This window comes from Simochromis diagramma, unplaced genomic scaffold (genome assembly GCF_900408965.1).
Source record: "Simochromis diagramma unplaced genomic scaffold, fSimDia1.1 OVJJ01000344.1, whole genome shotgun sequence".
NCBI classification, from domain to species: Eukaryota; Metazoa; Chordata; class Actinopteri; order Cichliformes; family Cichlidae; genus Simochromis; species Simochromis diagramma.
In genome coordinates this window covers 10,683,560-10,703,164 of record NW_024387375.1, presented here as the reverse complement: position 1 = coordinate 10,703,164, position 19,605 = coordinate 10,683,560, and the positions used below count along the sequence as shown (strand labels likewise).

Genomic DNA, 19,605 nt, shown 5'->3' with positions numbered 1-19,605 from the left:
TGTATAACACATTTCAAGAAAAACATCACAAAGGGCTTCACAACAAAATGCTGAAAAACTGAAAAACAAAAAGTCTAAAAAAAAAAAGAGTTTTTATTTGTTTTTGAAAGCGTTCATCAAACCCAAAGATCCCCAAGCTCAGAAGGAGTTTCAGAGTCTTGGAGCAACTGTTGCAAAAGCGCTGTCTGCTTTAGTTTTCAGCCTTGTATGATACACAAGGCCCTGATCACATGACCTCAGAGACCTCTGGGGACCTATGGGTGTAAATGTTCTCTGATGTATGCTGGTGTTTGTCCATGCAGAGATCTAAAGGTCATAATCACAATAACATGGACTCTCACATGCATCTCCCCAAACAGCAATTCTTAGTTGTTTTTTTTTAGCAAAAATTCAAATCAAACATCTAATATCTCTCACAGTGATTATACAGTTATAATTTTAGCAATAATTTCTCTGTGGTCAACTGTCCTTTGGTGTTGGGTCAGGAAGGCCATCCGGTGCCAAATCAAACATGCAGAGCTACCCGCTGTTACCCCTCGTGAAGAGGGAGCAGCCGGAAGTAGCTTCATCTCAGTGGTTTCTTATTGCATAAACAGCACATTGATAAGTTAATACGTTAATAAGTCAGTGTTAATAATTTCTTGGTAATATAAAAGTTATTATTATAGTTCCACTACATGGCTCTGTGTGTGTGCTAAAGCGTAAAATCTATAACTATTTTTCAATTAATTGCACTGTTAACGTCATGCCTGCTAAAATTGTCATAAAGACTGCAACACATTAGTTGTTTACTTCAAAAAATTGTCAGTGTATTTTTTTTCCAGACTGTTCGTCTGTACTTTAAAGTGTTTGGTTTAGTTAAATGGAATTTTTTAAAATAAAATAATTGTCCTTTAAAGTCAGGCAGGTTATTATCGACCTACCAACCCCACTTCAGATCAGACAAAAGAAAGAGTGTGACACTCCGGCTTCAAATAAACTTCAACTTTGCAACTCTTTGTAATTAAAAAACAGCAATTAAAATGTGTGATTAAAAGTGTAAGTATAATTTTAAAAAAGTATCTTATAGCAGTCAAAGATGGGAGACTTCACGGGGATACGCTGGTGTATAGCGCCCTCTAGTGCCAGAAAGACGCAGCAAGGAGCGATTAATCGTAGTTTATTGTTCCCCCCAAGTGTGTTTGTGGTTTCAATGAGTTCGTCCTGTGTAATTTTATAAATTCACGATGTTTTAGGGAAGCTGCTGTCTTAATGTCCTTGCATGTCGTTCATGGGGGGGACTGGTGAGAGGGGCAGAGAGAGAAAGAGCTGTGGTGGCTAAAAAGTGAAAATGCACTGTGAACGGAGGAGTTCCTGGGAGGTTGGACTGAGCAGGCACCGGCTGCTCTGTGGACACTGCAGTCTGGCACACAGACTGAGACAGAGCTGCAGGGAGGACGAGTCTCTGAGATCTTGGCCGCACCGGAGCTTTGGTGAAAAGTTTGGGCAGCTGCTGAGCCCCTGAAGGCATCATGGTTGTGTCGGCGCGGAGCTGGGTGGCCAACGAAGGAGGGAAGCACTTCGTCCTGGTGGGGAAAGTTTTTGTCTGACATTTGAAAACCTCCCATCTCCACTTAAATCTGTTAACTGACTCGTTAATATATCTGTTATTTATCTTTAACTTACACAATTCTCCAAGAACGCTCAAATGAATCTGTTGCTGCTCAGTTACTGTGTTTAGTACATGTTGTATCCATGCAGTCTGCTTGGCTATTGTAGGGCAGCTGTGGCCTGAACTCAGATACAGATGTGCACGAGACTTTTACAGGCAGTTTCTTGTGCTGTTTGTGATGATGTGTTCCGTGTGTGTGTGTGTGTGTGTGTGTGTGTGTGTGTTTGCGTGTGTGTGGGGGTAGATTCTGTGGCTGGGAGTTAACACCTGGCTGTTCATCAGCACCTTCCTGCTCTACTTCACTGGACAGCAATACCACTACCTCTACAAGATGCTCGGGGTGAGACCTGATACATTTACATGCACTTTCTAGATGTGTTGTGTTGAACCAAGCTTAAAGAAGGAAACGGACCCTTTACTGAGCCCTTACATCAAACCCTTTCTTAGCTGCATATGTTTGATTAGACATAAACAGATTTTTCAAGATTTTTATTTTTGTACATCTTGACATGTGAGACAGGAAAAACTCATCAGTGACCCTGAGGGTCATGATATTGTTGATGCCAGCTAACATTCACAAAAGAAAACTGAAAATAACAAGGTCACTCTTAATGATGTAAGTAGCAGCTGTGTTTTTACCAGCTGTGAGAAACGTATAAGTGACTTTCGTCTTCTGAAATCACGCTTTTTCCTCTGCTCTGTCATTTCCACCATATCATTTGAGATTAGTTATAAATCATGTACCTTCATAAGGCCTACAAAGTGTAGCTCCATGATGTAGTGATTCACATATTTTGGCTGATAAGTGAAAAATCCCTGGTTCTTGTGAATAAGGGAACCGCTGACAGTAGCTTTATTCAGTAGACCTACAGTGCTCTTCATAATTCCACAAATAAACAAGGTTGTGTGTGTGACTTTTACACTATTTTCTGCGAAAAATTTGATTCTTATTGTTGTTAAGGAAGAGATAAAAGCACCACGTATATTGGCTTGTTATTGTGACCTCCAGAACCAGGCAGCAGGGACATGAGCTGGGTCAACCAGTCACACACACATAGAATCAGGTTTAGATTTTAATGGCTGCTCGCTCATGTGGTGTAATTTTTGTCACAAGGTCTCAATGGTGTCTCTGTGGGCGTGGGTGTGTGACTCTCGATGCATGCTTGTGTGAGTGAAAAAGTTCCTTGTCTTTGGAAATAATAATTGCAGTCATTACTTCTGCACCAGATCTGTGATTTTCTCCCAAAAATCACATTTTTTATGCAAATATAGCAAAAACAAAATCACTCACCTGGATTCTGTGTTTAAAAATATATCAAATTGTGCTGAACAAACTCCAAACTGATAAATGAAATGTGCCAAGAACAAAGTTTAGCACATATAATACAGTACGAGTATTTGTAAATGAAGTTGTTAAAGCACAAAAAAAGCTAGTATGAAAAGCCAGCAGATGAAAAAAACAAAGGTAAAGCTGGAAGTGATAAAATTAGATGTGGCAGCGAGCAGCATGTGTGAGCTATTGCGCTGCGTGTACAGTGGATAGCAAAGGGGAGAGAGGGGCAAGTGTGGGCACGCTGCTGGCTTGACTGAATGCCTTACCAGAGGGCTTAAGCTTATGTGTGTGTCTGCACGTGTACGTGTGTACATGCAAGACGGAGATGTATTTCGAAGGCAAACTGAATCCAGCTCAAACTTCATATATCCAACTTTTCTCCTTCACCTGTGTAACTCGGGTTTTGGGGATGTACAGAAAGCAGGGAGGATATCAGACCTCCTGCTTGGTTTTGGCGTCAGCTGTTCTTAGTAAGGTATGCTGAGTGAACGAGTGTGTGTGGGAAGTCTTTCAAAGGTGTAGGCGTCTGATTTATAAGCATGCTGGTCTTCCCCCATCATCTGCTATATGTAGATTTTAACTCTTGACCAGTTGTTTCACCACATTCTTATATTTCAGCATCTGTTGTACAGCACACTGTGACAGCTAATCACTTGAAACTGGTGACTGAAGCTGCTGCCGCCTTAAGGAATCGCGTTGTTTTAAGCGCACTTCCTATATTATGTTGCATCTCTTACAGCCATCACAAATCTTTACTGCTATTTAAATCCCCCATCCCTTCAAAGGCTGGACTCCAGTTTCAGACGCGCTCTCCGTCTTTGATCTGTGCTTACCTTCATCTCTCACACCAGTCATTTCAGTTTCTTGGGGATAATCAGAAGAGACGGCACCTGCAGCGCACGCTCAGGCTGCCAAGAAAGTGTTTAAATGTGCTGTGTTTACAAGATGCCAAAGGACGTCCGGCTTTTAAGCTTGAAAACAGCTTCGATTGTCGAGCTCTAAGATTAAGATTTGTAAAACCACATTACACAGCAGACGTCCCCCCTGTGTCGCTTCAGGTAAACTGTCCACTTGTCATCAAGTTGTTAGGGGCCTCTACTTAACCTGCTCTGTACTGAAAGGATGACAGTCTGTAAAACTTGCAAGTGGTGGCAAAACAGTGGTGTAGTCAGAAGAGTCTTTGAGTGTATACTTAGAGAATAAACAGTGTTTTCCAGTCTTTTTAAATCCCTTTTTAAAGCCAAAAACTGGATGACTTCCAAAATAAATGAATGTCTTCCATTTAAAGACTAACAGACTCCTAAAGGGGTCCTTAGCTCTCTATTCTGAGAAAGACAAAGGTAGTTTTATCTAGCACTACGAGCTATTCAATTGGCCATGATTGAATAGCTGATATCTGAATGGGAATAATCAAAAATGTGCACCTTAATCCACCAGGCCACTTTACACCCACCAAATGAGGCCCAGTGTTGGCAACTTGCCTAACAATGTATGTGTGTGTGTGTGTGTGTCTGTGTGTGTGTCTTTCCCAGCTAGGATTGTGCATCAGCAGGGCATCTGCAACTGTGCTAAACCTGAACTGCAGCTTGGTGCTTTTGCCCATGTGTCGCTCTCTGGTGACCTTTGTACGAGGAACACGGATGGTAAGAAATACTACAGCTCGGATGGATCATTGGAGTTTTTAGGGACGGGAAGAAGAACTTCCAAGTGGGTTTGGTTGTATCAGTGAAAACAGGTTGTGGGGCTTATTCTGTAAAAGTGACTCATATATTGTAAAAGAACTGCTGAAAAATACAGAGGCAAATATGAATATAGAAACATAAAAGGATTGCAGTCTTGATTAGGGTAGAAGGAAGAGGATTAGTTGGTGTTTTCATTGAATCCCAGCCACGTGAATAATACTATTGTCTGTGTGACACACACACTGATGCAGATATCAAGCAGAAAGACACGCAGACTGCTGGACAAGTCCAAGACCTTTCATGTGGCGTGTGGCGTTGCCATCTGCATCTTTTCTGGTAAAAGCTGTCACTCATCACCCTGCCTCATATTCATTCATGTATCACTGTGTGCCTGTCTGTGTTAGTCTGTGTGCTGAATGTGTACACATGAATCCATGCTGGTTCAGCATTTCTGCTGAACCAGCTGTGATGCTCTTCTTGCTGTTTGTGTTTCTTTTTACTGTCTACGTGTCTGTGTGTATGTTATTCTTATGGGTCTCCTATGACATCATGGGAGCCTCAAGCAGCTGTGAGTCCAGTGGCTCTCTTCTTTGCAGGGGTCTTCCTCTTATTCATTCATATGTTTCTGGGAAGCCTGACTGGCATTGCTGTTTCTTATAGTTACTTGCATGTGTCACAAAAAGCTGAACCACAAGTAAAGTTAGTGGTAAGCCACATGCTGTGAGCTTTCCTGCAGCAGAGATTCGGGCATTGTAAAAAGGTCCTGCCTCGCTCTAAATATCTGACTAATTAATGTGATTAATGGTGGTTGCGGAGAAGAGCTGGCCAGACGATGATTGTCAAAATTATGCATTACTGATTACTGATAAAGTGATAAATAAGGCCATTCATTCATCAGCTGAGAGTGTTTAACCAATCAAACTGCGTTACTTGATTGCTTATTAAGCAGGTTCATCTCCATGGAAGAGAAAGACTGATGTTCACCAGCTTACATTCATACATCAGCATGCTAACTTGCATTAAATAGAAACAGAATGCCTGTATTTTTTTCAGAGCACATTTTATCACGGCCCATATAACAGTTGGAATGACATTTTACTTAAAACCAAAATGGTCAGAAAGAAGCAATCCATTATCTGGGGACTGGGAACGTCGGTTAAAATCTTCCATTCTGTGGTTTCACGGATATTCCAGCCTGGGTTGATCGGCTGAGATTTTGGCAGCAGAAAGACAGAAATTTAAAAAAAAAAATAAAAACTTCAAATGCTGGCATCTGTTCTTTGCCTGTAAACTTAAGTTCTTCTTTTATCTTCATCATCACTCAACTCATTAAACATTACTCAGCAGTTCCCTACGCCTACATATGCGTCCCCCCGCCCCCAACCCCGGGGCAAAGTTCTCATGTGCTGAAAAACAAAACTCAGAGACAACAAATGACAACAAAGGGAGGCAGTGGGAGAGACAGACGGAGAGGAGGAAGAAAGAAAAGAGAGCAATAGAGGAGGCAGTGGGAGTGACGAAGGATGTGAGTAGGGAAAATAGGACCCTTGTGTCTCGTGATCACACCCTCTAATTCCATCAGCTGTTGAACAACTGCGTGGTTTGGCCATGATGTCAGCTAGGAGTGTGTGTCCTGTGTGTGTGTCCTGTGTGTGTGTGTGTGTGTGTGTGTGTGTGTGTGTGTGTGTGTGTGTGCCAGCTAGTAAGTGGGGAGGTTGTTTTGCTGAGTTTTTGCTGAATAGACAAAGAAATGTTTGTATGAGTTTCTGAAGGCAGTTCATTTGAACATGTATAATTAAGTGAGAGCGTGTCTGTTTGAAGTCTTGTATGTGCGCACTAAATGTGTTTTAAATCAGCACAGTGTAACGCTTTGTTTCTCCTCTAGTTATGCACGTTTCTGCCCACCTGGTTAATGTTGTCAGATTCAGTGTGAGATACTCAGATGACTTTCCGGCTCTCAATTTGGCTCGCTACAGAGGAGAGGTGAGACTCAAGCACACCCCCCCTGAACTCACCATCACAGTGACACAGTCCCACCGCAAATCCTGTGCTTCCAGTTTCAAGACATGCTTGAAACCTGTTGTCTGACCACATCTGGAGCACATGAGCAAAACAGTCCTGCACACCTGGTCATTCACAATGTAAAACATCCACTAAAAGAAAACATGATTGCTGGATTGCCAGATGATTAACTGTCTTTTATATCAAAGCTTAAGCTACTGTTACATAATCAGAGAAGCATTCATTGTGAAGCACACTAATCTCTAAATCTGAAAGCATCAACCTGTTTGAGCAAGTGAGGGAAATATCCAAATATGTCCACACTTTTAGCCAAAGCTATAGTCGTCTGGAGATTTTGTCTGCTGATTAGCTCACCTTCAAGAACATTCTAGAAAGTCACCAGCTGAAGTGATGTGTTGGAAAGAAGCCTGCAGACAGTTTTCTCTCCAAAGCACAGACTTGGCTTCCTCTGTGAGATCAAAAACTCTTCATCGGTCCTCACAGAAACAGATGCAGAAGAGTGAACACAATTCTTATTTTCTGCTTTCTTTCCTAGGACCCCATGCTGATTATTCTGACCACAAGTAAGGACTACTCTTTGTCATGCACTATGGTACAGATTAGTGGCTTTAGAAAGAATAGGAAGTCATGTTGTGTTTTTGAAATTCAGTTTTTATATTAAATTAAATGGCAAATATTGCTTTAAACGTGTGAGCAGACAATTCCCTTATGTGTATTTTTATATGTATGTTTGTGACCCCTAAGTACTTTGTTGGCTTTGTCTCCATTCTGTAACTGAGTTATTGTCTTTAGTCCCAGGAGTCACTGGTGTGCTGCTGGTCCTCATCCTCTTCCTGATGTTCATATCCTCCTCCTACTGTGTACGGTAGGCTAAATCAGACCACCATTATAATAGTCATCATAGTCTTTGTATTAATAGAAGCGAGGAAAGAACCCTCATAGACTTGGTGAGCAACTGTAATTGGGATGAATTGGAGCCCGGCTCCACGTCTCCGCTCCTCGATACAAACATGATTTGTATTTATGTCTGTCTGTCAGACAGAAGGCGAGACATCAGTATCTCTGTGTTGTGTTTCTTCGCTTTTCTCTTTCTGTCTGAGCTCATGACTCATTTTGTGTTAGTCAAAGTGAAATGTAAGCTGGAGACCATGAGGAGGCACAATAACAGAAGGTTGTGGGAGAGAAAATCACAGCTCTGTCCTTATTCAGGTCATAGTGGGTCACTCACTATACGTGTATTAGTCTTCTGAACGGTCTCCCTGATTTCCTCGGTAATTGAACAGGGGATAAGAGGCTTTTCCAGACCACTTAAGGCTTTAGATAAGAATTTGACTAAGTGGCTGGAGTGGTGGGATGATGGCGGCTGCACAGCAGAAGAATACCTGCTTAATGAGTCAGCGATCCTCGGATATGAACTTACTTTAAAGTTTCCAAGGTTATTTATGTTTTACGGATTGCAGTACCTTCATGTCTGTTCCCTGTTGCCTTTAACATTAGAAAGTGTTGAGTTGTGAGAAACTTTGCGTTACGATGCCCATGGAGGAGAAAATGTGTGCTCTATGAGCTCATCTAAAGACTTTGAAGAGAAGCCCACTTTTACAGCTTAATGTATAAAAAAGAAAAAGTCACGGGCCACATGAAATGAATTCTAAGATGCAATATTTTTATGTATTTATTTTTTGAAATGGAACTTTCCTCTCCAAAAATTCCTTCCACTTTCCCAGGAATGATAGATTGGGATAGCTTGAGTAATCTCTTCTAGCATCATTCCACTTCATGATCAAGTAGAGATAACTCAGAGAAACAACAGAGCTTTATACTAAATGCCAGAGAGCGATACGTTGCTCTAATAGTTTCTCTTTTAAGTTCTTAAAAGAGATTTATGCTGTGTTTATTTGTTGTTTCTGGAGAATGATTGACAGATTAAGCTATGTTTTGGTTAGTACAGAACCAGAAGAATCGTATGACATTGTTAGGTGTAACAGGATATCTTAGCCACGTTGTGTATATCTTAGTTACCATTAAAAAAGAGCTGCATTCGAAAAGGGAGAATACAGAGCTTGGTTGTTGTCTGCAGTGTTTATGGGGGGGTTGTTCTGTGTAACGACCTCTTTACTGATCTTTGATGTTCTCCTCACTCAGGCTCTGAGCTGGGAGTCTGTACATCATGTCCTTAGTAAACTCTGATCGTCTTGTAATTTATTACAGCATGTCCAACTATGAGATCTTCTGGTACACACACAACCTCTTCATTGTTTTCTACGTCATCCTGATGATACACATGGTTGGGTAGGTAGCACTAACAGTGCATGTGGGTGTTTGGGTTTCCCCTCTACACTTATGCAACACACAGAATCATTTCTTTTTCCAAGGAACTGAAAGTCTTTCAGGTGAAATTCAAATGCAGGTACTAGTCATCCCATTCAGCCAAGTGCTTGTTCGCGCCTATTTGTTCTTCTGTGTGGTTGAACTGTCAGCCCCTAGTTTTCATTTTAAACCTATTTTGCCTGAGTAGTCGTAAAAGAGTGATGAGTAAATGTGCTAATGTGTGTCTGATGAAAACATTATGTTGTTTTCATCAGTGGAGCTCTAAAGTATCAGACCAACATAGAGGCACACCCCCCTGGTTGCTTCAGAGCCAACCAGAGCAGCACCGAGCAGCAGGGAGATGAACTGGACACGAGTGAAGAAGAGGAGAGGCGATGCAACGAGGACGCTCACTTCCAGCCACATTATCCCCAGGTCAGAGTGTGTGTGTGTGTGAGTGGTCCAGGCATGTGTGTTATGAGCATATTTACATGTGTTTGTGTTTCAGTTTAAGTTGAAGGAAATGTTTGTTTAAGTCTTTGTCAGCGTTTTGGGGTTTGTGGTTGGGGCTTTTGGATGAATGCTGGGTATTTGGGAAGTGTTGGTAGGAGCTGGTCCCATTGAGCAGGGGTGTAATACTGCTAGGGAGGGGCTGCATCCTTTCTCTACATCAAGGCCTGTTTTTGTGTGTGTTTCCTCCTGCGTGTGTGATGATGTGTTTGCACTTGGTCGTTAAGCAACGAGCTGGTTCCATAAATCCCCCCTTAAGTACAGTTGTGCTCCCAGGGCTTTACTGAAGCTGCGAGCAATTAGTCTGTTACAGGTAACTGCCAACAGAAAGGAAGAGAAAAACCTCACAATGTGATATCAGTCGATTTAGTATTTATTCTTGTGAGCGTACTCTCTCTTTTCAGCTGGATTTGATTCAGTCTCCTCGGGTTATTGTGATGGGGAACAGGCTGATGGAATTACAAAGCTTTGATAGAAAATACCTGGTACACATTTCTGTACTAACATTCGCCGACTTAGATACATTCCTGAGGGAAAATTCGGCTGCTGTAGTTTGAATGGCCTTTATTATGCAAAGTTTCAAATCGCCAAGCCTCATGATTCAAACCACTTTTCAAATACCGATGCCACCAGAACAGCGGCAGCAGTCATTGGTTTGCTTACAGTGCTGCGCGAAAGTATTTGCCCCCTTTGTGGGAGTAAATACAAAATGCACTTTTTAAATAAAGACTTAACTGACTGGGCAAAATAAATGAAATCACTCTCTGCTTGTTAAATCGTGAATTAACTGCGATAAAGCAGAGTTTCTGGAAAGCTAGCCTCACTCAAGCCTGATAGCTCCCAGACCTGTTGAATCAAGAAATCACTTAAATACAGCCTGTCTGACAAAGTGAAGTAAAGTGAAAGATTTTAAAAAATGAAACATCATGTCATGATCTTAAGAATCTCAAGATAAACAGCAAAGTCACTGATATCTTTCAGTCTGGAAAGAATTACAAAGCAATTTCTAAGATTTTGAGAGTCCAGAGAACCACAGTGGGAGCCATTATCTACAAAAAAGACCAAACAAAGTTGGAACCAACAAAACTTTTTCTTTCTGTAGTCCACTCGTTTCAGTAACCAGGAACTGTGATGGATCATGAGCCGCATGAGCTATTAAGTCATTGATTTTTCAGATCTTTCCTTTTATGTGACAGTGTTGGGGTCACACCAGAGTAACTGCTGAGATCTTGTAACATAGTGACATCGCAAAAAAAAAAAACTCAGGAGAGCAACACACATGACATAAAGCTGTCTTTGTGAAACTGCTTTCATTATCTATCCCATATGCCTGGTTTGTGCTGTGTTGTTTCTGTAGACGTGGCTGTGGGTGTCTGGTCCTCTCTGTCTCTACTGTGTGGAGCGTTTCTACCGCTACATCCAGAGCCGTGACCCTGTTACCATAGTGACAGTCATCAGGCACCCTTGTGATGTCGTGGAGTTGCGCATGCTGAAAAAGAACTTCAAAGCTCGACCTGGACAGGTGAGTTGGTCAAATATCCGCTGCTTTTTGGAGAGAAGGGAAATTCCACTCGTTTGATTCATCTGATGATTTCTTTCTCTCGACATACCCCCTCTCTAATCCGCCCGTCCTCCTTCTTTTACATCCTGCTGTCTCTCTGCGACTTCCCGTCCTCCTCTTTTTTCTCAGCATATTCTTCTTAACTGCCCAGGTGTCTCCTCATTTGAGAACCATCCCTTCACGCTCACAATGGTAAGACCTACTGCAGCTCGCTTTAACGCATTCCTCTGTCGTGACACAGTGCAAGCACACATATATTCTGTATACACATGTGAATGCAGATGTTTATTAGTAGATACTCAACACACCCTCTGCTGATGACTGGCACTTGACTGACACCTGGGCTGTGCAGTAATATTGTGTTTCACGCTGTGTATTGATGCTTATGGGATTAGTTCAGATTCCATGATACAGTAGGAGAAGATAAAGAAATCCCTGTATGCTCGCACAGCAGGAAGGGATGGAATCATTTACACACAAACACACATATACACACACACGCAGCCACATACAAAACCCACTGATTCCCACAAAGGAGCACAATAACTGTGCATGCCTATGCCTGGTGTGTTGTAGAGCTTTGAGGAGGAGGGTAGAGAATCACTCTGACAGAGAGCAGACAGACCCCTGAGGCTAGTAACACTGTCTGCCAACAGGAAGGCCGTGCGTGTGTGTGTCCATCAATGTGTGTGTGTGTGTGTAGATTGTTAAATTTAGTGAAAAGAGCTGTAGCTATGTATTGTATATGTGCTGACCCATGTGTTTGTGTGTATGCCAGTTTTTCTTGTGTTAGCTGCACGTGTCTCTGTGTGTTAACGTGTGTGTTTGTATTTTGAGTAACTGTCAGCCCTTTAACTCCTCACAGTGTCCCACAGAGAACAAGGAAACTTTGGGCATCCATCTGCGAGTTGTGGGAGACTGGACTGGTGGGCTCACACACACACACACACACACACACACACACACACACACACACACACACACACACACACACACACACACAGAGAGAGAGAGAAAAGAGTGACACACAGTTTCTATTCCCTATCAAAGCTGACAGGATGGAAGCTGTTTTGTTTTGTTCTCTCTGCTGAGGACACATTTCTGAAGAGCTGCATTCTGATGTGTGTAATCATCCCCTGTTTTTTTCTCCTTGTGTGTGTGAGTGAGTGTGCAAGACTCCTTCTTTACCTCAAGGCCAAGATTGTTCCCACAGGTTCATCATCTTCATAGAAGACCTTATTTAATGGAGTTCAAGAATGTTAAAAATGGCAAGAATGCAGTTTTTACCATTCTTGAACTCCATTAACTAATAAAACCAGAACGAGGACTTGATGTCACTTGGACACAGTATGTGCAGTCTGTTCAGGAAAAGGGACTGGTTTGCAGCCAACTTTAAGGAAATATCTTTTAGTGGAAGTTCTGGCTAAAACACTTACTGTCCACTTTCCACTTGCTTTGGTACACACCCTAATACACACCAAGGGAAGTTAATCATCCTGGATGACAGGATGAAATGAGAAGGACAGAAATGATGTACTGAAAGGGCCTACATCTCTGCATGGTAACGATATCTGTACTTTTAGTTGCATTGCTCATGACCAGTGTTGGGACATATATCACATATAGATACTGTTGCTAGATTTATTTTGAAGCAGCTCCATATAAGGTTTTTCTAAGCATTTTGATCTTTTGAGCACAAGCTTCTCCCTCAGCCTTTTTGTCCCGCATCAGCGTATTTTTGTTTGTTTATCTTGTATCCTCCAACTCTGCATTTTTTTCTGGTTATATTTAAGATCATAAAAGGATGACTGATGGGGGTTTGTACTGATATGTGGCATATGTGAGGTTACGTTGCAGTCATTAGTTGTTTCTGAAATTTAGGCACGCTGAGGATAAACACTAACGTGATGCAATGAGTACTGCAGCTCATTAGTCCTGACATGGAGTACATGAGTAATTCGATTTTTAACCTCCCCGGGTATGTGTGTGTCATCATCTGAAAACGGTCTATAATGGGAACAAGAACAAAATCATAAACTTATTTTCATTTTCAGTACTTATGATCAGTGACAGATGACACTGCCTGTTGCTTTTCAGCATTCCAGTAGGCCAATCAGCACCATCCATTCAGAGTAAAAATTACAACTAACTAAATAAAAGACAAATGAACCATATTCAGAGCAACAGCAGACTCATAAATAATTTCTAGAAATATATGCTTGTCTGATTGTTCACTTGAGAATTCCCTATAAAGGTGAGGTGTGCATATTTTTTTTAATTTGTTGAATTGCAGCTTTGCACCAGGACTGCTGTCTGCCACATCCTGCAGCTATAAAGTGTGTTTTTGAGTGGAAAGATCAGTACTAACATTCATGAGTTACGACCTGTAGCCTATGGTGCTGGAAATGTGTTACAGGCCAATTAATTTTCAAAAATTTATGAACTCTTACTGGGAATTTATGCTTCAGTAGGAAATTCATGCCGTAGCTACTTTGTAACTACAAACACTTCTAAAACCCTATAACCCTACCTGCAACCTAATCTGACGTGCAACTCCTTGGAAATGTAAGAACACGTCACCTTGACGCAGCCTGCAACTTAAACTAACAACTATTGCAACCATTGATTCCTCCTGTCCATTTCTGTCTTCTTTTTCTCAGTTTTTGAATAAATCGGTGAAAGAATAAGGATATTAGTGCATTACAAGGAATAATAATCATAGCATCAATATAAGGGTTTCAAGGGACTCGAAGGGAGCTGTGATCCCTTAGAGACAGGATGAGGAGGTCGGACAATTTAGAGGGTGTCAGAATAGAGCTGCTGCTCCTGCACATCGAAAAGAGCCTGCTGAGTTAGTTGAGGGATCTGACTAGGATGCTTCCTGGACGCCTCCCAGGTGAGGTATTTGTAGTATGTCCTAGTGAGAGGAGACCCCTGGGGCAGAACCAGGACTCGCTGGAGAGATTACATCTCGCAGCTGGCGTGGAAACAATTCTGTGTCACCCTGGATGAGCTGCAGGAGGCTGAGGTGATGCAAGTCTGGGATTCTCTGCTCAGACTCATGCCCCTGCAACTTGGACCCAGATAAGCAGTAGAAAATGAATAGATGGAAGTTACATTGACAGAAGCATTATGTATCTAAATATTCTAATAGGCTTGAGAGTATATGTGACCATTAGGAGATCCTTCTGGTTTTTTCACAAATCACACCATGCCTGAAACTGTCTCCTCTCCTCTGTCCTCAGAACGATTCACACAGCTGCTGCTTCCTGAGCCAAGGATAGACATGGAGATCCTTCCCATGGCCCAAAAGAGGAGATACCCCAAGTACGTTTCTGTGTGTGTCTGCTTAAATAATGTGGCTGACTTGATTTCTCATGAAGGCTCAGAATCCCAGAATGGCTTAAGGTTTCAACCTTTTGACCTCTGACTCAGTGCTCTTCCTGCTCTGTGTTTGATAGACAGTCAGATGAGTTAAACAAACCATCAAAGGCCCAAACCCCCTTGGTCTCCTGTGTTGGAACAAATTTCATTTTTTAAAAAATATTGGAATATATTTTGACCATGAATATAAATATTTCAGAAGTGTTACAGATTCCTGTATTCATGATTATGTGACAGTAATGGCAAACCTCGCAAACCACGCCTCATATGGATGGCCCTCATGTTATTTATCTTTTATGTAGTTTCATGTGTGATATCTTCTCAGTATTCTGTGTTACAATGAGTTAAGTTTGTGTCTAATTTTTTGTGTGTGTATTCTTGATCACACAAGAGAGCGAGCAGCTGTTGTGGAGATATTTATGTATTTGGGGGATTGCTGTCTATTTCTCAGTTCACACACACCAGAGCACAGACAGACAGACAGACAGACACACACACACACACACACACACTCACAACTGCACCCAGACTAGGATTTCAAATGCGGGATGTTTATGTGTGTTTGACCCAAGGGAGAAATATAATTGCATATGTGTATATTTATCTTGGTAGCTTCTCAGCCAACGATCTTTTGTTTTCTTTGTGTTGTTGTTGTTTTTTGTCCACATTGTATGTTCAGAGTTTATGTTGATGGGCCATTTGGAGGTCCGTCAGAAGAGGTATTCAACTATGATGTCAGTCTTTGTGTTGCCGGCGGAATAGGAGTCACCCCGTTTGCCTGTGTGCTGCGGGCGCTGCTGTGAGTTCTTACAAAAATATATTATATGTTTATAAATGATGCACAGACTGGGCATTTATTTATGGACTTCTTCCTTCCTTCCTGCTGTACATCTAGTGATGGCTGGATGGGTTTCAGGTTGCAGAGGTTGTATTTTGTGTGGGTCTGCAAGGAACTCCAGTCCTTTTACTGGTTCGCAGAGCTGCTGTGTGCTCTGCATCACAAGGTCAGGACAAACTCTGGCTGTTAGAACCTTCATGTTATATGAATCATGCTGGAATTAAATGGCAAGCTATAATTCAAGTTTTCTAAATGTTTGTGGCATTCGGCAGACGAAGGTCAAAGGTTTATGTGTCTGTGAGACAGCAGATTTATAGTTACAAACATTAGAAGTTGTAGACTTGAGCAAAAAGCCTCTTTTTTTGGTTTGCTGGGTTTCACACCGTCTTGAGGCTGTTTGTAGTCTCACCTCTGCTTCTGTATTTCCGAAAAATCTAGAAAATAAACGCTGCATTTATATCCTGTATCGTACTTCATGAATGAAATCAAATACACATCAGCAACACTACAAACCATGTTTTTCATTTAGCTCTGGAACGAAAACAGACCGGACTACTTTAATCTGAAACTGTATATCAGTCAACCAGACAGCTTGCAGGTAATTGTGGCACACACACACACACACACACACACATCAGTGTTTCTCTTTGCTAATCTTGTAATTTTATTGTATTTCATTGTCACTTGCTCTTCTCGGTTTATCTTTTGTTAGATTTTTAGAACTCCACCCACTAGAGGGCGGTGCTTTACAAACAGAGAGAAGCTACAGCGCACAGTTTAAAGTGTATCTGTTGCATGTTTTCCAGACTGTTCCATTAAAGCAAACGCTTTTGTTCTTTTCGGCGATGTAACAGCCAGCCAATATAGAGAAAATAATTCTGTTATATTAGTTTATCGAAAACATTTTGAGGAGTTTTGAACGTATTCGTGCGACTCTCGCGGTGGACGTCTGATTACGAAGTTTACGTCAGTCGGACCCAACCGGACCCTTGCTTATTTTAAACTGTCCGGAGCCTCGAGTCCTCTGGGGTCCTCTCTGGTCCGAGTACCTACTTCATTCATTTTTGTAAATTTTGTGACCTCGGTGACTTGTCCACCGAGAATTTACATTACAGTATAGAAACTAGGCGTGCGGCCCGAGCGGCGAGCTTCAAAGACGTATAACAGGAAGTAGTTAGCCGTCGATTCTGAAGCTAGCCGTGTCCGCTACGGGACATACAATCGACTTACTGACATAAATATACATTACAAGTAGGCATAACGTCACAATGACCGACTTCTGTTTTTGTATGGCATATGCCGAATTCTTGCTATCTCCTCGTTAGTATAGTGGTTAGTATCCCCGCCTGTCACGCGGGTTGGATTCCCCGACGGGGAGGCAACGTCTTTTTATCCGTTTAGCATCACACAACATCGCTGGGTGTTCCCATCAGCGTTGGGGTTACTCAAAAATGTTTGGCACATTATTCATTGCTTTTCTCAAAAATAACAGGATACATTACTTAACTACTTAGCTAAGAAAGTAATTTGTTAAACTACTCTTTACATGACTGTGGTTGTTGCTGTCCTGGACGCAGATTGCATTTGAATTGCCCTTTGTTCCAATAAAAATAAAATAAATGTCCAAAAGCTCTAAATTTCCAACTGTGTTAAGGTTCACCAAACCAGCCAGTTTATTAGTTATTCCCATTTCATTTACATTCACCTTTTTGTGACTAAATTTCCTTTGCTCTACTAACAGTAGACTAACACAGCTATGTCCAGCACTGGTGGCCCTTAAATTAGATACCACATTCTTTTAGCCTCTAGGAGAAAATAGGAGAAAAAAACAGACTTTTTTTTACTTTTTTGATTTAGAGAGATGTACACTTTATCTGATAGAAGTCTCAAACAAAAAATGTTTCTCATAAACAGTATAAATGTTTCTTTGTTATGTTTTTTTCTGTAGTAGTAATAGCATTAACTTTATGTAACATCTAATGCAAATGTGAATTCAAAGCATCCTAGTTTTTTATGCTTTTTTTGCAGAGCATGTCTGAGGAGAAGTACCGCCCACTCACATCAAGGATGCAGATTGGTCGGCCCAGGTGGAAGTTACTCTTTGATGAAATTGGAAAATCCAACAAACAGTGAGTACAGTGGGACTATCCAGTGAGTCTTGTAGCTGTAGAAGCGTGTGTATAACATTGTTGTTAAAATTGATTTCTCTGTGGTTTCAGTAAACGTGTTGGTGTTTTCTGCTGCGGACCGAAGGGCATCTCCAGGACTCTCCACCGACTGTGTAACTCACCTCAATACAATGGAACAACATTCGAATTCAACAAAGAGTCGTTCAGCTGATTAAACTTTAGAGCTGGTGCTACACTGTCAGGGCATATCAGTAGAAGTCATCGACTTTGGGGTGGATGGCTTCTCATTCAATCATGGGAAAAGTTTTTAGTTAAATTAAAGTTCTTAGTACCTTTGGACAATCATGGTTGCTTAAAAAAATCTTGGATGGATTTTCATTTGATATAAACACTGACTGTAAAGTTAAATAATGATAGACTATATTTATATTCAATCTCTGTTCATGTTTTCTAAAGGTCCGGCACATCGAAACAGCCTGTTGGGTGCTTTAAATAAGCTTCGACTTTGGTTTGTGACCCAATCAACATGTGAGAAAAGCTTGGAGTCTCCCGAAGCTTCTGTATCATCCCTGCCCTGTTGCACCCCTCTGTGGAGTAAAATTGCATTCTCATGTTGGAGTCGAGTGTGAGGAAAAAGGTGTGACTCAGCCCTAAAATGCCCTCAACCACAAACACAACAAGGCATTAACCATGAGGGAATTGCTCTGCAGACCAGCACCTGAAACATCACTCAGGGATGAGAGAGTTTTTATTTAGGAGGTGGCGGGCTGATAGACGCAGCCCAGTGAAACAATGTAAGCAAATCAGCTGATAATCAAGGGATTTTGTTTGGTGTCAACTTCCAGCCAGACTTTATTTGACCTTTACTCGACTGCAGACTCACACAAGTCAAGCTTGATCTTATCACAGTATTAAGAGACTTAAGAGCCAAGCCCCCACCTATATCCATATATTTTGGATTTTTAGAACTATAGTTCTAAATATCCAAAATATATGGATATCTTCTACATCCAGAATCAACTGGCCCACCATTTGTTTTGTCAGCATCTAAAATATACTGCTCACACATTCTTAATTCTTGCTTATTACCAAGTTGTAATTACCCTGGATTTGTCGATGAACGCTGACTAAATGATGATCACATTCTTCAAATACAGTGCTTAACAAATTTATTAGACATTAAACCACTAAAACTGATTTCTCTGTTCAGGTAATTAAGTGTAATTTGGTATCGTACTCAAAAAATAATAATAATAATGTGCTTTACTATCTTTTCATACTTTTGTAAAGCAGTAAACTTGAAAATGAATGGATAATAACAATAATTTTAGTATTAAAGGTATTTCTATTAAAGAACCTGTGCATACTGGTGAATCAACTATTACAGCAACATAAAAATGATTTTAGTAATTACCAGTACTGTTAATTTAGGGCAACTGTGGGCTAAATTTACACTGGGGCGATGGTCGAAGAAAATTGTCAAGCAGTTTATGTTTAGCATGCATGTTAGATTTAAACGCTCAGAAAAGGGGGCAAGGATTTTAGGTCTCTGCAGATTGTTACGGGTCAGTATGTTTCTCTCGCTGTGGAAGGATTTGTAGACAGCCTGGAGGGAAGTGTGACATTTGACAAAACTAAGAGGCAGAAAAAAGTATTACGACACTTATCTCAGAGTCTGAGGCAGTGTGGTTTAAAAATGGGCACACGATGATGCAGTCTTTACACACCACTACACCTCCAAGCTTTTTTTTTCTTTTCTTTTTTTTGTTGCTTACTTTATTTATATTGTTTAAAATAAATGTACAATTTGACATGTCAAGGTTCTGCAGGATTTTGGCAATCTATACTGAGTCTACTCACAGGTATATAACGGAAGCATATTTCAGGTTATGATGATTTACTGGTTTACTTTAGTATTTGTCATGTTTAAAAGCTCTGATTTTTTTTTTTTGAATGCCACAAACTGGAGACTGGAGGTTTCTACAAAGAATAAACATCTTGATTTTTTTCTGATCAACTGAGTAAACATTGTAATTATAATTTGAAATTTTTGACATTTATCTAAATCTTTAAGATCAACTTTCTTTTTTGGCACAAGTATGAAATAAATGGTTTATATTTATTACATCTTTATTAAATGTACTGTTTTCAATCATTGTGGGATTTAGTTTTACATTTATTTATAATT

The 19,605-nt window shown here is 40.9% G+C and overlaps 1 protein-coding gene across 2 annotated transcripts; it reads left to right on the top strand.

Moving 5' to 3' along the window:
- The first annotated feature begins 1,185 nt into the window (after positions 1-1,185).
- LOC120719532 (NADPH oxidase 4) lies at positions 1,186-19,572 on the top strand. Of its 2 annotated transcripts, XM_040008811.1 has the most exons (18): positions 1,186-1,568; positions 1,896-1,991; positions 4,517-4,627; positions 4,918-5,002; positions 6,552-6,649; positions 7,224-7,251; positions 7,481-7,553; positions 8,897-8,977; positions 9,271-9,430; positions 10,863-11,027; positions 11,196-11,258; positions 11,932-11,992; positions 14,312-14,393; positions 15,130-15,249; positions 15,346-15,454; positions 15,818-15,886; positions 17,317-17,417; positions 17,508-19,572. In XM_040008811.1, exons 1-18 carry the CDS (start codon positions 1,512-1,514, stop codon positions 17,626-17,628), a joined length of 1,680 nt encoding a protein of 559 aa, XP_039864745.1. In that variant the 5' UTR covers positions 1,186-1,511; the 3' UTR covers positions 17,629-19,572. The 2 variants fall into 2 exon arrangements, with proteins under 2 accessions (XP_039864745.1, XP_039864746.1); XM_040008812.1 differs by lacking the exon at positions 1,186-1,568 and having other exon boundaries at positions 4,521-4,627.
- The last annotated feature ends 33 nt before the right edge of the window (positions 19,573-19,605 follow it).

What these genes read in the sequence shown, in the direction of transcription:
- LOC120719532 (XM_040008811.1), top strand. Translation starts at nt 1,512, where the DNA reads ATGGTTGTGTCGGCGCGGAGCTGGGTGGCCAACGAAGGAGGGAAGCAC. An exon ending in CTGATGATACACATGGTTGG is followed by an intron (nt 8,978 to 9,270) that starts GTAGGTAGCACT and finishes TGTTTTCATCAG; the next exon opens with TGGAGCTCTAAAGTATCAGA. An exon ending in CAAAAGAGGAGATACCCCAA is followed by an intron (nt 14,394 to 15,129) that starts GTACGTTTCTGT and finishes TTGTATGTTCAG; the next exon opens with AGTTTATGTTGATGGGCCAT.